General features: G+C 40.8%; 1 protein-coding gene across 10 annotated transcripts in view; it reads left to right on the top strand.

The window, feature by feature from the left end:
- magi2a (membrane associated guanylate kinase, WW and PDZ domain containing 2a) overlaps positions 1-14976 on the top strand; it is a 586144-nt gene that overhangs the window by 481748 nt on the left and 89420 nt on the right. For 7 of the 10 annotated variants that reach the window (XM_072241069.1, XM_072241068.1, XM_072241066.1 and 4 more), the window contains 3 exons: positions 1830-1861; positions 12974-13163; positions 13844-13885. In XM_072241069.1, the coding sequence (XP_072097170.1) occupies positions 1830-1861; positions 12974-13163; positions 13844-13885 (264 nt within the window). The remainder of the gene's footprint in view (positions 1-1829; positions 1862-12973; positions 13164-13843; positions 13886-14976) is intronic. The other 3 variants (XM_072241070.1, XM_072241067.1, XM_072241075.1) reach the window with 1 other exon arrangement.

Genomic DNA, 14976 nt, shown 5'->3' with positions numbered 1-14976 from the left:
AGGAAATTTACCAAGATGCTGCCTAGTTTCGAGAGTATGGATTATGATCAGAGATTAAGGGAGCTAGGGCTTTATTCTTTGGAGAGAAGGAGGATGAGAGGAGACATGATGGAGGTATACAAGATAATAAGAGGAATAGATAGAGTGGATAGCCAGCGCCTCTTCCCCAAGGCACCACTGCTCAATACAAGGGGACATGGCTTTAAGGTAAGGGGTGAGAAGTTCAAGGGGGATATTAGAGGAAGGTTTTTTACTCAGAGAGTGGTTGGTGTGTGGAATACCCTGCCTGAGTCAGTGGTGGAGGCAGATATACTAGTGAAATTTAAGAGGCTACTAGACAGGTATATGGAGGAATTTAAGGTTGGGGGGGTTATATGGGAGGCAGGGTTTGAGGGTCGGCACAACTATGTGGGCTGAAGGGCCTGGACTGTGTTGTACTATTCTATGTTGCACATACATCTAATCCTTGCAAGATCCTGCTATGCATTAAGAACTCAAAGGACTGCAGGTCTAAACTATCAGCGAGTTGCTCACTGGCAGAGATAATGAAGGAGCTGCGCAACGTGCTGCTGTCTGAGTCAATGGAGGCTCACAGTCAAATAGCAAGTGGCTGTCATGGTCGCTGTTCTTGGGATCAAAAGACCCCTTTGGATATTGTTAATTTACTACACCACAAGTTCAATTTTCTGATTTATTGGATGTAAGCAGGGGTGCATGGAGGGGGCCGAGTCCTCAGCCATAGTGAGGCCTAGGCCTGAAGCCACAGTGTTGCCTGTTTGTCGCTGCCCAGAGTGACAGGTCATAGCTGTTGTGCTTCACCAGGGGCTGTGTGGCATAGTGTCCACAACAGAGTCGGAACTGCCCTCCCAGGGTTTCACTCGACAGAAGACAAGCTCTGTTTTAACCAACTGCAGACTTGTTTTAGCATCAGTCAGTGGACTGAGGCCTCAGGCTGCAAGGTCAATTGCTTTTCAGCTGCCAGAGGAGAGGTGTCCAAGCCATTGCATTCTATCGGGGATGGGGGGTGGGGGGCAATGAACACAGTTATAGTGACTGAAGATTTAAAATGGATTGAGGGGTCTGGACTCTGGTTGTGGTTTGTATATGTGAATACTGGTCCTCAAAGCCATGGATTCACCAAGTGTGAGTTGGGTGTTGGGATGAGGACTGGGTCTCAAAGCCATGGTTTCGCCCAGCGGGCATCAGGGACCAGTTGACAGATAATATCGGTGGGCCAGAGGGTCTGGACTGTAAATATATATAGGCATGTTCTGTGTCATTGTATCTTTTTTAAACAATATTTTTATTGAATTTTACATATATTTCACATATATAAATAAACAATAATAAAATCAAACTAAATAGCGAAACGTCCTCATGTTTTTCACAATCATCAAAGGGAAAGAGATATAACATTTCATATACCTTGTATTCTTACTGATATTCTATGTGGGTTTGTTGACTTTGTATTCATCAAGCTGCGGCGTTGCAGGTAGGAGGAGAGGGAAGTTAGGCCTCGGAACTCTTGTTACATGATTATGATCCTCTGTGTGACTGTTGGTAATGTGTCTTTGCGCCTTTACCTGTAGTAACCCTGTCTTGTTCAGCTGTATTCACGAGTATTACACACATGGTTAATTGACATTTAAACTTGAATTGAATTGAAAAGTGCAAGGTGTCTGGAAATTCTAGGATGATTGTGTTAAGTGAATGCAGATATTAGCATCAATCATGCAGGTATAATGACTATGATCAGTATTCAATGATAATATCTATTCATTGTAGACAACCTTTCAAACACATTTTTCCCTCTTCTTGTTCCTCTGCAGGCTTGTTTTCACCTTGGAAGAGTTCAAAACATGTAAGTATTATTTTGGTTCAAGTAAGCTTACCGATGGTTCTTTTAATTGATCCAATTCCTACTGTCAACTGAAACAACTTGAGTATAATTACAATATATTGATTACTTATTTACTTATTTTCATTGCTGCATTAGGCATTAACCCTGGTTGGATTCCTTACAAAGAAAAGTAATGAAGTTTGACAAAAAATGTTAGAAGCAGTGCTATTGTAGTTTACATCCAGAATCATGCTCTAAACTGGGACCTGTTCAGTTCTCAAAGAACTAAGCTCAGTTGAATGCAGCTTCTGACAGTTTGTTGCAGAACAATCAGAAAAGGATGTCAACTTTATGACCGCCAGAAACCAGCAAAAAACAATTTTGTCTGTCTTGAAAGAAGGAGATTACAGGTCAGCAAAGAGCCCGTAATAAAAGAGGTTTGCTATTCTTATTAGTGAGATAAATGCCAGGACAGAGGTCTGTAATGCCAGGGGACCTGTGTAGATCACCATAAGAAGACTCTGGTAGGAGATATTAACAACTCTAATCTTCATGTGTGATAGCTCCCTGAGTCAAACAATGACAAATAGCACGTACCCACAAGACATGTCAGTGTGAACTGCATACTGCTAAAAACAGATCGAGTGAGCAATTTCAGTGAATTGATTAGGGATCTTTTCATTGATGTGTAATGGTCAATGTAGGAAGTCCAGCAAACGATGATGTGGGGGCTTGTTTTATGTCATCTGGGCTGCCTCAGCTGATTATCAGTGCACTAAGTGGACATTCACAATTTGAATGAAGGAAGGACCTCTATGCTTGAGTGGAGCCCATGACTTAGAAGGCTCCTAGATGTGAAAAGCATCTCCTTGTTAGGGAGTCATTAACTGCTCATGCATTCAAAGCCTTTCTCCTCAGCTGGATGATAAAAGCTGATGGTGTTCAAGGATTTACTCTTGGTTCGCCTGTTCATCATGTCTCTCTAGCTGTAGGTCTATGTTTTTCTCTTCTTCCATGAAGTCTTGAGATTGTTCGCCTGTGCATTACACAATGAAGTCCCCACGTATGATAGATACGCCTAGACTTAATCACACGTGCAAGAACAATAGCATTTTACACAACAATTCTGGTACCTTCATGACTCTCAATGTAATATTGCTCAGCACTGTTTTAGGAGTATGAATTGGGATGTGGAGGGTATCCTTATCCCCCAAATTTCGTCCCTCTGGACTCTACAGGCCTTGAAAATTTTATGCCAGTTCATTCTTCCAGAGGATCGGTGCATCGTGTGCTTCTTAGAAATATGCCATTGAACATGCAGAAGATCTTCTGATGATTTACAATCCCTTGAAAACTGAGGAAGTGGAAATCTTTCTTGTTGATAAAAGGGGTTAGGTTGTAGATAGCAGTTTTTGTCTGCACATGAATCTAATCACTGTCTGCCTGCTTTTCTGGGAAATTAGCAATGCTAACTAATCCTATTGTCCAAGAAGCCATTTCATTGTCACTAAAATAAAAACATATTAATTCATCTCTGTACAAATGCAATGGCTGAGTAAACTCTTGATTTTCTAGTTTGCAATCAGTCCAATTTCACCTAGAAGTTTTGTGCAATTTCTGCATAAAAAAGGTGCAGGTAATCGATCCAATTTATAGGCATTTCAATAATGTATCATAATTTCATTATCTGTTTCTGAAATTTGGTCCAAGTTATTCTAAACACAAAGTAATCTCTATGAAAAGATTAGGATAGTTTAAATTAATGATTTTATTTTTGTTAAAATGCTTGCAGTCTGCTTGGAACTGCCAACTTTCATGTATGTAAGTGCCAGGAGTTCAAGACTATTACACAAATGTGTAAAAAAAACAAGGAAGTTGCAAGCTTCTGCACAGCTGATTATTGATATCACTCTGTATTTTTTTCATCTTTTTTTATAGCTAATGCAAGGTTAATTCAAGTAAGACATACATGGTAAATGGCAAGGTCCTTAGGCATGTTGATGTACAATGAGAACTTAGGGTGCTGGCACCCTGAAAATGATAACAGAAATGGTTGCGGTAGTAAAGAAGACATATGCCAAGCTTGCTATCATAAGCCATAAGCTTGCATTGAGTACAAGGTTGGGATGTCATACTGGAGTTGTACACAACTTTGTGTACACACTGTTACATACCCCTTAACTGGGTTGCCAAACCAGCAGAAATGGGCCATTTAGTTGGAGTCTGGATTACTGGAACTAAGAAAGTTTTATTAAAGAAATAAGTAACACAGTACTCTAATCGTAAGGATATGAATGCAACAGATTAGCAATGATAAAACACACATGTACACAGAACTAGGGTAATAGGAATCACACAAGCTCTATCGCAGTCTAGGGGTAAAATGATCAGTCTCAAGTGACGCAGAGTTCAGTTCAGCTTAGGACAGTTTGCAGTAATCGCTGTTGTGCCGTTGGAGGTAGAGAGAGTTAATGCAAATTCTGATTCACACAGACCTTTGTTCTTCGCAGTTAGCTTTCGGGCGAACCCTTTTATGTCTTCTGTGGTCACCGACTGTGAACCCTCTGTTCCAGATATGACTGTTCTTCCCTGGTGAACCCGGCACCCAGGCAAGGGCGGACACACACACCAGGTTCCCGCTGATCGTACCTTTTCACCCTGTGCGTCTATGGTCGGTTCCCGCAACCAGACCTCCAAACTCCCACCGACTTGTGGGGGCACACCGCTTTTCCAGGGTCTCGTTATCTTGTGATCTCACGGTGTGTGTCTTGCCTTAGCGAACCTGTTCTTTTTATCCCCCTGCTGGGGTATCGCTTGTCCATCAAACTTCATACAGTTCAGGTTCAAAGCAACCGGTCTGTCAATACTCGGAACTGTGTCTCTTTTCGTTAATCTCTCTCCTCTCTCATTAACATTTTTGAACACTTCTCCATTGTCTCCCATATCTCTCTCATCAGTATCAATCTTCTGATAACTTGGTTCGTCGTCACACCCCTATCCTTCAAAGGGTTTTTACCGGGGTAAAAATTATAGGCATGAATACATTATTAGATACACACTAATATACAGGGTCATCAGCTATTTGGCTAATACAGAGAACTTTAAGTTGTCAACACCTTGACAGACAGTCAGCAATCACGTTTCCGTTCCTTTTATATGTGTTATTTTAATAATCCTCTAAGACCAGGCTCCAACTTAGCAAACTTCACAGTGGCCAAAAACACTAATGGGTTGTGATCGGTGTAAATTCTCAGCGGTTTCCATCCCGGACAAAGATAACAAGGGTCGTCCCACACAAACTTAGCATTCTTTGGCAAGAGCTTAGTAAGAGGGAGGGTAATATCCGCAAAGTTTTTGCAAAACTTCCGATAGTACCCTACCATCCCCAAGAACCTTCTCAGGGCTCTCTTGTCTGTCGGGGTGGGGACTTCAGAGATAGCCCGCACCTTAGCCTGCATCGGTGCCAGCTGTCCCTCACTGTCAGGCTGGCTTCAAACAGCTTTTTAAACAGCTCCTCCCATGTGTCACTCCAGACCACTAAATCGCCAATATACGCTTCTGCGTTCTTTAGCCCTTTTGTCACTGAATTAATCATCCTATAGGGGTGTTGCTTACTAGGCTGACCTGATGTGATAACAACACCATGTCTCGGCTCTTTGCATCGCGTCGGGACATCCGGACATACGTGTGCATGCCGGTTAATTAGCTTTATCGGCAGCTCGCTTTGTTCGGGGGTTAAGTGAGAGAACTCATCAGCAAAGTTGGCCAAAACAATAGAGTTCTCCCATCTGGTCGGCACCATACTTATCTTTTCAAAATGGGTTTTCCCCTTATCAGGTGGCACCCTAGCCTCATTAATTTTCGTGATAACACCGACTAGGTCTGTTCACCTATCGTGGCAAGCTGTTAGCATATCAATAGCCTGTAATTGTGTTAGCTCACATCTACAATAGTCAATAGCATCATTCCTCCTGTGCGGCCAGTAAAACTCTTTCATGATTCTATCAACTGTCTTCCTCACCCCAAAATGTCCACCGAGGGGTATCTTGTGGGCCAGGTTAAGAATCTCATCCCCATAAATTTTCGGCACTACCACCTGGTGTACTACCCCCCATCCCTCATCTGCGGGCACGGTACGTGGTCTCCATTTCCTCATTAGTACTCCCTCCTTCACATAATAGCCCACTGGCTCCCTTTTTAATTCTACTTCAGGGAGAGCTGCCCCCACCAAAACTATTAGCTCCTCATCTCGTTCCTGTGCCTGTATAAATTCCTTCCTTGCTAATGATAAGTCTACCTCAACTCCCTCACTTCCTTCCGTTTTACTATGCTGCTTCTCACTTTCTAACCCCTCCTGGTACAAGGCTGGTAAAAACGTCTCCGCTAAATCTACATTCACTTCGGCAGCCTTTCTGGACATGCGCCGAGTCACTGCGCAGACAGGATAAACCTGTGAGTCCATGGGCGGGGCCTCAATCCTGGCAGGCTGGCTTGTTAATCTTACTGCTGGGTACACCTCTCTGCCGGCAAGGTCATTACCGAGTAAGACCTCCACGTCTTCCATCGGTAGTTCGGGCCTCACCCCGATCGTGACCGGTCTGGAGACCAAGTCGCTTTTTAGGTGTATCTGGTGCAAAGGTACTGCTTCAGTCCCTTTCCCAATGCCTTTTATAACACTGACCTCCCCAGTCTCGGTCTCTGAACTAAAGTCTAAAACACTCCTTAAGATCAGTGACTGACAAGCTCCAGTGTCTCTCCAGATCCGCACTGGAACTGGGTTTAACCCCTCCTTCACCGACACCAATCCAGCCGAGATAAACCTCTCACGCCCTTCCTGAACTTTATCAGACCTCTTCTCCCCTAGCGGTTTGCTTACCAGCTCAATACAGCCAGTCGGAACCGTCGTTTTTCCTTTCCCCTTCTCCTTCTTTGGGGCAAAGCACCTGGACGCAAAGTGTCCAGCTTTTCCACAATTATAGCATATGACCCCAGGAGACTTCCTACCAAACTGCTCCCGGTCTACCTTATCCCTTTCACTAGTCCCCGGCTTACTTTCTGACTTTTCTGGCGGACTCTCCCCACCCTCTTGACTACCCTTGTGGTAGCTTTTACTCAGGGTAAATTTCGCTTTGTGTGTCAACGCGTACTCATCCGCTAACTTAGCAGTTGCGGCTAAGGTGTCTGCCTCTTTCTCATCTAGGTAGGGTCTCATACTTTCAGGGACACAACCTTTAAACTGCTCAATCAGTATTAGCTGTAGCAGTCTGTCATAATCCCCATTGACCCCTTTTGAGGCACACTAACACTCACAATACATCTGCATCTCACGGGCAAACTCTAAATACGTGCAGCCCCACTGCTTCCTCGCATTCCGGAACTTCTGCCAGTATGCCTCCAGGACCAATTCATAAATCCTGAGTATGGCCTCTTTCACCACATCATACCTCTAGGCATCTTCTGCGGACAAGGCCAAGTAAGCTTGCTGGGCTTTTCCTTTAAGTACGCTCTGAAGCAAAACAGCCCAATTATCCCTCGGCCAGTCCTGACTTGCAGCAACTTTTTCAAAATGGAGAAAGTACCGATCAACATCGGCCTCCTCAAATGGGGGAACCAGCCTAACCTTCTGGGTCGCCCTGAACCCTCCACCTTGGTTCGACATTTGGCCCCTATCTAGTGCCATCCTTAACTTCTCAAGCTCAAGCTCCCTTTCCTTCTCTCTCTTCCCGTTCTAACTGCCTGTCCCTCTCTTCTCGCTCCAGCTGTTTTATTCTCTCTTCACGTTCTAACTGCCTGTCCCTCTCTTCTGGCTCCAGCTGTTTTACCCGGAACTCATGCTCGAGTCTCAATTTTTCATTCTGCAGCTGTACTGCTTCTCCACCAGGTTTGCCAATAGATAACACCTCCAGCTCCCCTTGGGGAAACACACCTTTAGATACATAGTGCTCTATGATAGCTCTGTGCATCTCTGCTCTCCTCATTGTCGACTTCCCTTTAAAAAGATTCAACCGTTTGGCCACAGTTGCCAATTCTGATTTCCTGGCATCCTCTAATGCCTCCAAGGTTGGCGCCTTTAGAGATTCCTCAATCTCCATTTCTACTGTTTGCCCTTTCTTTCTTTTGGGAATTTTAACCCAATCAATTTACCCAGTCCCAAATTTGGCGTTCAAAATCGCGGACGAGATCCCTACTTATGTTACGTACCCCATAACTGGGTTGCCAAACCAGCAGAAATGGGCCACTTAGTTGGAGTCTGGATTACTGGAACTAAGAAAGTTTTATTAAAGAAATAAGTAACACAGTACTCTAATCGTAAGGATATGAATGCAACAGATTAGCAATGATAAAACACACATGTACACAGAACTAGGGTAATAGGAATCACACAAGCTCTATCGCAGTCTAGGGGTAAAATGATCAGTCTCAAGTGCCGCAGAGTTCAGTTCAGCTTAGGACAGTTCGCAGTAATCGCTGTTGTGCCGTTGGAGAGAGAGAGAGATAATGCAAATTCTGATTCACACAGACCTTTGTTCTTCGCAGTGAGCTTTTGGGCGAACCCTTTTATGTCTTCTATGGTCACCGACTGTGACCCCTCCATTCCAGATACGACTGTTCTCCTGCAGTGAACCCGGCACCCAGGCAAGGGCGGACACACACACCAGGTTCCCGCCGATCGTACCTTTTCACCCTGTGCGCTATGGTCGGTCCCGCAACCAGACCTCCAAACTCCCACGGACTTGTGGGGGCACACCGCTTTTCCAGGGTTTCCTTATCTCGTGATCTCGTGGTGTGTGTCTTGCCCTAGCGAACCTGTTCTTTTTATCCCCCTGTTGGGGTATCGCCTGTCCATCAAACTTCAAACAGTTCAGGTTCAAAGAAACTGGTCTGTCAATACTCGGAGCTGTGTCTCTTTTCGTTAATCTCTCTTCTCTCTCATTAACATTTTGAACGCTTCTCCATTGTCTCCCTTATCTCTCTCATCAGTATCAATCTTCTGATAACTTGGTTCATTGTCACAACGCTTAAAGTATTGTGTACAGTCCTGGTTGCCACACTATAGGGAGGATGTGGTAGCAATAGAGACACTTCAGAAAAGATCGCCAGGATATTGCTTGGAATGGAGGGCTGTAAGGAGAGATTGGTTGTGTTTATCCTTGCTGAAGGTAGCCTTACAGAAGTTTATATTATGATGGACATAAACAAGGATAGGTAGTCAGAATCATTTTTCCATGGGTGGGAGTGGTTGTGGTGTCCAGAGCTAGAGGGTACAAGTTTAAGGTGAGAGGGAATAATTTAAAGGAGATGTGAAGGTAATTTTTTCATTAAAAAGTGTGGTGAATATCTGGAGTGGGCTGCCAGAGGAGGTGGTGGAGGCAGGTGCAATTACAGTGTTTTAAAGGCTTTTGGATAGGAAAGGCATAGGGGGACTATGAGCCAAATATGGGAACAAGTGACTAGTATACATAGGTATCACTGTCAGCAAAGTCAAGACAAGCAAAGGGGCCCATCTTGTGACCTAGATTTCTATGATTTATTTATTAAAAGGTGGATCAAGGGTTGCTGATCCATACTGTGTTAGGTTCTATGTCTGTTCTGTTTAAGGTAAGCATTTACAGACCATTCCAAACACTGGATGAACATTTCCTTGGCCAATCCTGAGGAAGTTAAGAGACATTGCTTTTGATCTGTATTGGATTAGTTAAGGATGGCAGGTTTCCTTTATTAAGGACATTGCAAAACATTACAATTCAGTAATTTCATATTCTTCATTGGTAATATAAAGCTGTTTTCAGATTCCAGATACATTTATTTAATTACCCTCTACATCTCTGGTTCTCCATACCAATTTGCACTCTTACCTCAATAACTCAGCACTAGCACAATAAGAATCACACACATACCAAAATTATGCAAAAATGTCATTATTCTTCTGACTCTGTAATCTGCATCAGTTCCAGTTGCCATGTAGTACACACTGACCAGATATGGGCATTTCATTGCTGCAAACTCTTGCCAATTAAACAAGCCAACTAGTGCCAGAGGATGTGCAGCAAGACCGTGGATCCCAGGGAATATGAGGCTAAGGCCAGGGACTATGAGGTGGGAGAAAAAATAAAAGTAATGGGGAGTAATCTTTTTCATTATCTGAAGTCTCATCTGTCTACTAAGCAGAGGATCAGGCATTGTCCATGTGGGATATGAGCGACTCCATAACAGAGGGGTGCTTCTGATGATAAAACCTGCAAGATCATAGTCCCCAGACCCTCCTCATGCTGCCAAAATGTCACAGCAATAATCACAGGCTGCTTAGTTATCTTGAATACTTGCTTTACCTGCATGCTAGCCTTTAGTAAACCATGCATTAAGAACTATGTTTATTGTAGCCTCATCATGCTTTCTTCACAATTTATTTTCCTGTGTACCTTTGTCATCAGCAATTTGAACAACCCTGCCTTCATCCAAATCATTTATATAAATTGTGGAAAGTTGAGACTCCAGCATCAATTCCCATAATCTTGCCAAATGTCTGATTTCATTAACTTGTTCCCCTTTACCCACAATGAGCAATACATCATGTCAAACCTCCTCTGTGCAGTGAACTCTGTAAAATCTTAGAGTGTAGAACCCATTTTATTTATTTTATAAACACAAGAAATTCTACCAATGCTGAAAATCCAAAACAACACAGACAAAATGATGGAGGAACTCAGCGGGTCAGGCAGTATATGTGGAAATGAATAAGCAATCGACATTTCGGGCCGAGACCTTCTTCAGAACTATTTATTGATTCTTTGCAGAAGAGTGTTTGCATAGAAAAAGAATTGCATTTACTTGTACAGTATTTTTCTTTTATCACCTGGAAGAAGACTTAATACTTTTTAAAGTATATTGAGTCCTATAAACTCATGAAGCATTAGATTCAGATAAAATTAATTTTGACAAAATTAAATTACTTACTGCATGGTACATTGTTGAATGCCTTTTATAAAGTACATGTTTGCATCAATCTCATCAAAGAATTCAACCGAGATAATCAACTGCATTTGCTTTTAACAAATCTGCACTGACATTTATTTATTAACCTATTTTATTGCTTAAGAGAATACGAATTCAACTATAGTCACTTGCACTAACCACATTTAAAACAGTGTGTGACCATTTATGTTTCTTTTAACTGTAAATAAGACAATGCACCAAAAATATTAGACAAAGCAGAACTGTCTTTTAAGATGAGAGAAAGCTTAGAGAATAGTCACTTGAACAGGCACACACTCTAATTTCTACCCGCCCCCCCCCACCCATGCATTGAATGGCATTGGATGTTCTTTGGTCTGGTGAACAAGAAATTACATGTCACTGCTGACTAATATGGTGCATACAGATGCAAATGGTAATCTTACCACACATAAAACAACTTTTATCAATCAGTGCTCATAAATCCTATAATGAATTGTATCTAAGTCTCAGTTTAGGAATTCCATTTTTCTGGACATTTAAAATATTGAAAATTTATTGTAAATGTAACCCATTAAAATAGATGTACAGTGAATGATGACATAACATTTCTCTAAGCTTGTATGTAATTATGGTATGTATTCTATTCAACAACTTTTACTAGATTAATATTTTGCTATTTTGCTAAATTGTAAATAAAATGTATAAGATGTTTAGTATAATTTGTTACAATCAAAAGTAAGGAGAAAATAAGATCAGAGTTTTTACATTTTGGACTGTATCAAGATCAATTTAAGTGTTAGGCAGGTGGCCATGAAACAAATAAAATAAAATTCCATGTTTATCAAAAATCAGAAAATATTGGATTGTTCCGTTTGCTCAAAGGTACAATGTTAATTATTCAATTACAAACGTCAAAGCATTGCACCGACAAGTAGTTTGATTCAGTTTTTTTTCATCAGATGCATTTTGCACCTGCCATATGGTGATGTTATTACAAAGGTCAAAGTCATTCCCACAGGAAATGAGTGAAGAGAAGATAATCAGATTTCGTGTCACCCCTTTGGTCATTGTGAAATCTTAAATTCAAAACATTTTTCTGCTTTTCACATTGCTATCTGTAGACTCTAACAACTTTCATAAAGCCTAGCCAGCACCTGGCTAAGCTTTTCATTTGTTAGGGGAGCCTAAAACTATGGACAATAAAAACAAGCTACTGATTAATCGATTCAGTGAAAATTCTATCCTGCTAGTTATGCATGCTTTTTTTTTAACAAATCTCTGCAAACTTTCTCCAAGGATAATTCTGTCCCTGATTATTACTTCTAAGATCTTCCCTACCAATATTAAATGTACTGGTCTGTAATTACTGGGTGCATCCATATCATTATTTGAAGAAAGATAAAACATTTGCAATTTTCCAGACCACAGGCATTAATCCTTTAATCTGTTGATGTTTGAAGGTGAAGGATTATAATCAGCATTTCTCTAATTCCCTATTCACAGTCTCTTAAAATGTATCCCACCTGGAAGAGATGATACTTCCACTTTAAGTGCCGTTACCCTTTCTAGTACTTCTTTTTTTAGTAATTCTTAGTGCATCCAATATCTCAATTACGTTTTCCTTTGTTTTGTCCCTGGCAATATTATATTCATTATTGAAGACTTAAGTAAGGTATCATTCAATACCTCAATTATGTCATTTGCTTCCAGGACTAAAACTTCCTCTTTGGTCTTTGACCTGACCCAATCTCTCCTTATAACATTTCCTTTCCTGTACGCATACCTAAGGGATATATACATTTTTTTTGTTTTCTCTTTTTACATTTGCTACCAATATTTTCTTATGCTCACTCTTTACCATTCTTATTTTATATTTTCTTTTCCTGAAATTCATGTAGTCAGCCCAGCTATGAAGATCCATTGATGAGATGAGGTGAAGTAAGGTGGGAAATTGAATGGAATTCAATGGCTTGCTGGTCTTAATAGCTTGTTTAGTATTGTAAAATTGTGTGTACTGTATTTTAGTATAAGTGACAGCACTTGAATGAGTTGTGATTGAATGTTTGGCACCATTTAGCCATTAGAGTGAGCAAGAATCTGTATCCAGTTTGAGTGAAAATAGACAGTCAGTATTGAAAACATGAGGTGCAAATATTTTTAACACTTTCTTTGTTTCAGGCATTAGATAGATGGGAGAATCAAGGCAGTCCTCGAGCAAACTTCCCAGCACAACCCCTACCACAGAGTCTGCCCTTCCAACAACATGTCCACAGGGCTTCTTTCCCTGATTCTTCTGAAGGATTTGATCAAAGGAAACCTGACCCATATGAAGTATATGAGAAATCAAGAGCTCTCTATGAGAGTAGGCGTAAGTAAAGTCTTTTCCTTTTATTCCCAGGGGGAAATAAGCAGGTTAATGACTACCTTCCAACAGGTAATAATATTTTCTGGTGCCACATAATTTATAAAGAGATTACACATACGATAACATTTTGAGTTCAATTGATTTCCAGTTTGCCATTCAGCAATATATACGTATGTACTGTACATAACAGCCACATGATTATTCTCGAACAAGAGAAAATCTGCAGATGCTGGAAATCCAAGCAACACACACACACATGCTTCTTTGTTTAAAATTTTGTTTTAAAAATCTCATTTTATTGAAACATTCAGGTATTTACTAATAGGTTCATGCATAAGTGGTGATGAATACAACTTTAGCCTCTCTGGATGGTAGGAATAAAAGATGAATATTTTTAAAAATATATTAAATTTACTTTTGTTAGAATTAGCAGTAAAATCAGATTTTTTTTATCAGCCCCACGTGTAGATTTTTTTGAATCGGTTTCATTTTCCATATTTGGGTGGAATGTGGAATAATTTTCTTATAATCTCAATCTTGATATATGTAGTAGTTTTCCTAAAACAATTTCTAAATAGACCTTTGGTTAAAGCTTATGAAGAGTAATTTTGGGTAACTATGGGCAACATGAAATGTCTCCAAATGAATACATAGTTTGTTTAACTCCACATTTTCCTGTACAGAGCAAATGCCACCAAGGACTGCATATCGGGCTGATTCTTCCGGCAAGTACTTTAGCATTCATCATTCTGTGGCTTATGTCTAATTCCCCATTCGTTTGGATATTGTGTTTGTCTAATCAGTCGTCTGGTTGCAGCCAACTATTTCTGCACGATCATTTTCTTTCTCCTGTTATCTTTTATTCTAACACTGACAGGTCTGAAGCATTGTAAATAACAGCAGCTAGAAAGAGTGAGGCTTTAACTAATCATTTGGTTCATTGGCTCAGATTTCATTCCCATTCGATGAAAAGCTTGAGTTTTCCACAATGACTTACTGAGGCAGTACGAAAGTTGCTGCCTATGCACGCGGTATACCAGAATCACAAATCCAGTGTCTGGCAGACACCACATTCAAAAAGTAATGAAATGTGTGGGAATTTTGCCAGTTCACAATTGTCATGTAGTGGAACTGCCAACATCTTTCCCCTAGGCTGGAGATCTGCTATACCAGACAAGGTTTCACTGTTGGAAACACACAAAATTTCTTGCAATATCTGTATTTAACAGATCATAGGTCTGAGCAGTTTTGTTTGAAGTAAACGAAAGTGCCAATTTCATTGATTCTGGAATTCAGAAGATTGGCTGCAACCTGTATGTGATGCTGTATTGAGCACATTTGTAATGAACATTTCAGAACTCACCAGATTGCTCTATTTGGAACAGTCATGTATTTAATAGCTTAGTGAAACATCCACAAGGCCTGTACATGTATTACAAGAACTTGCCATCGATAAAACTGGAATGCATATTTACAAGATCTGGACTATATTTTTACATTTATTTCTCTCATTTTTGAGCTGGTTTGCCTATTACAGTTAAACTAAAATCAGATGTCTTGTGCATCACTACTATTATGTAAGCAGCATCATGCTATATTTGTGCGTCCAAAATTTAGTAGCTGTCAGTTTCTCGAAGAAATCAAAGAGCATTTAATTTAGGTTTATGTAGATCAGTCAGCATATGTATGAGGTAGTGGAGGTAAATGCATTCATCATAACAGTGCTATGTGGTCACAAGCATATCATCTGCAGAAAATGAGCACTTTCTGCTGTTTACATGATTTACTGTGCAATCTACAATTTGAATTGCTCGTG

This window comes from Mobula birostris, chromosome 23, assembly GCF_030028105.1.
Source record: "Mobula birostris isolate sMobBir1 chromosome 23, sMobBir1.hap1, whole genome shotgun sequence".
Lineage (NCBI taxonomy): Eukaryota > Metazoa > Chordata > Chondrichthyes > Myliobatiformes > Myliobatidae > Mobula > Mobula birostris.
Note: the sequence above shows the minus strand (reverse complement) of the source record. Positions and strands in the feature narration are given on the sequence as shown.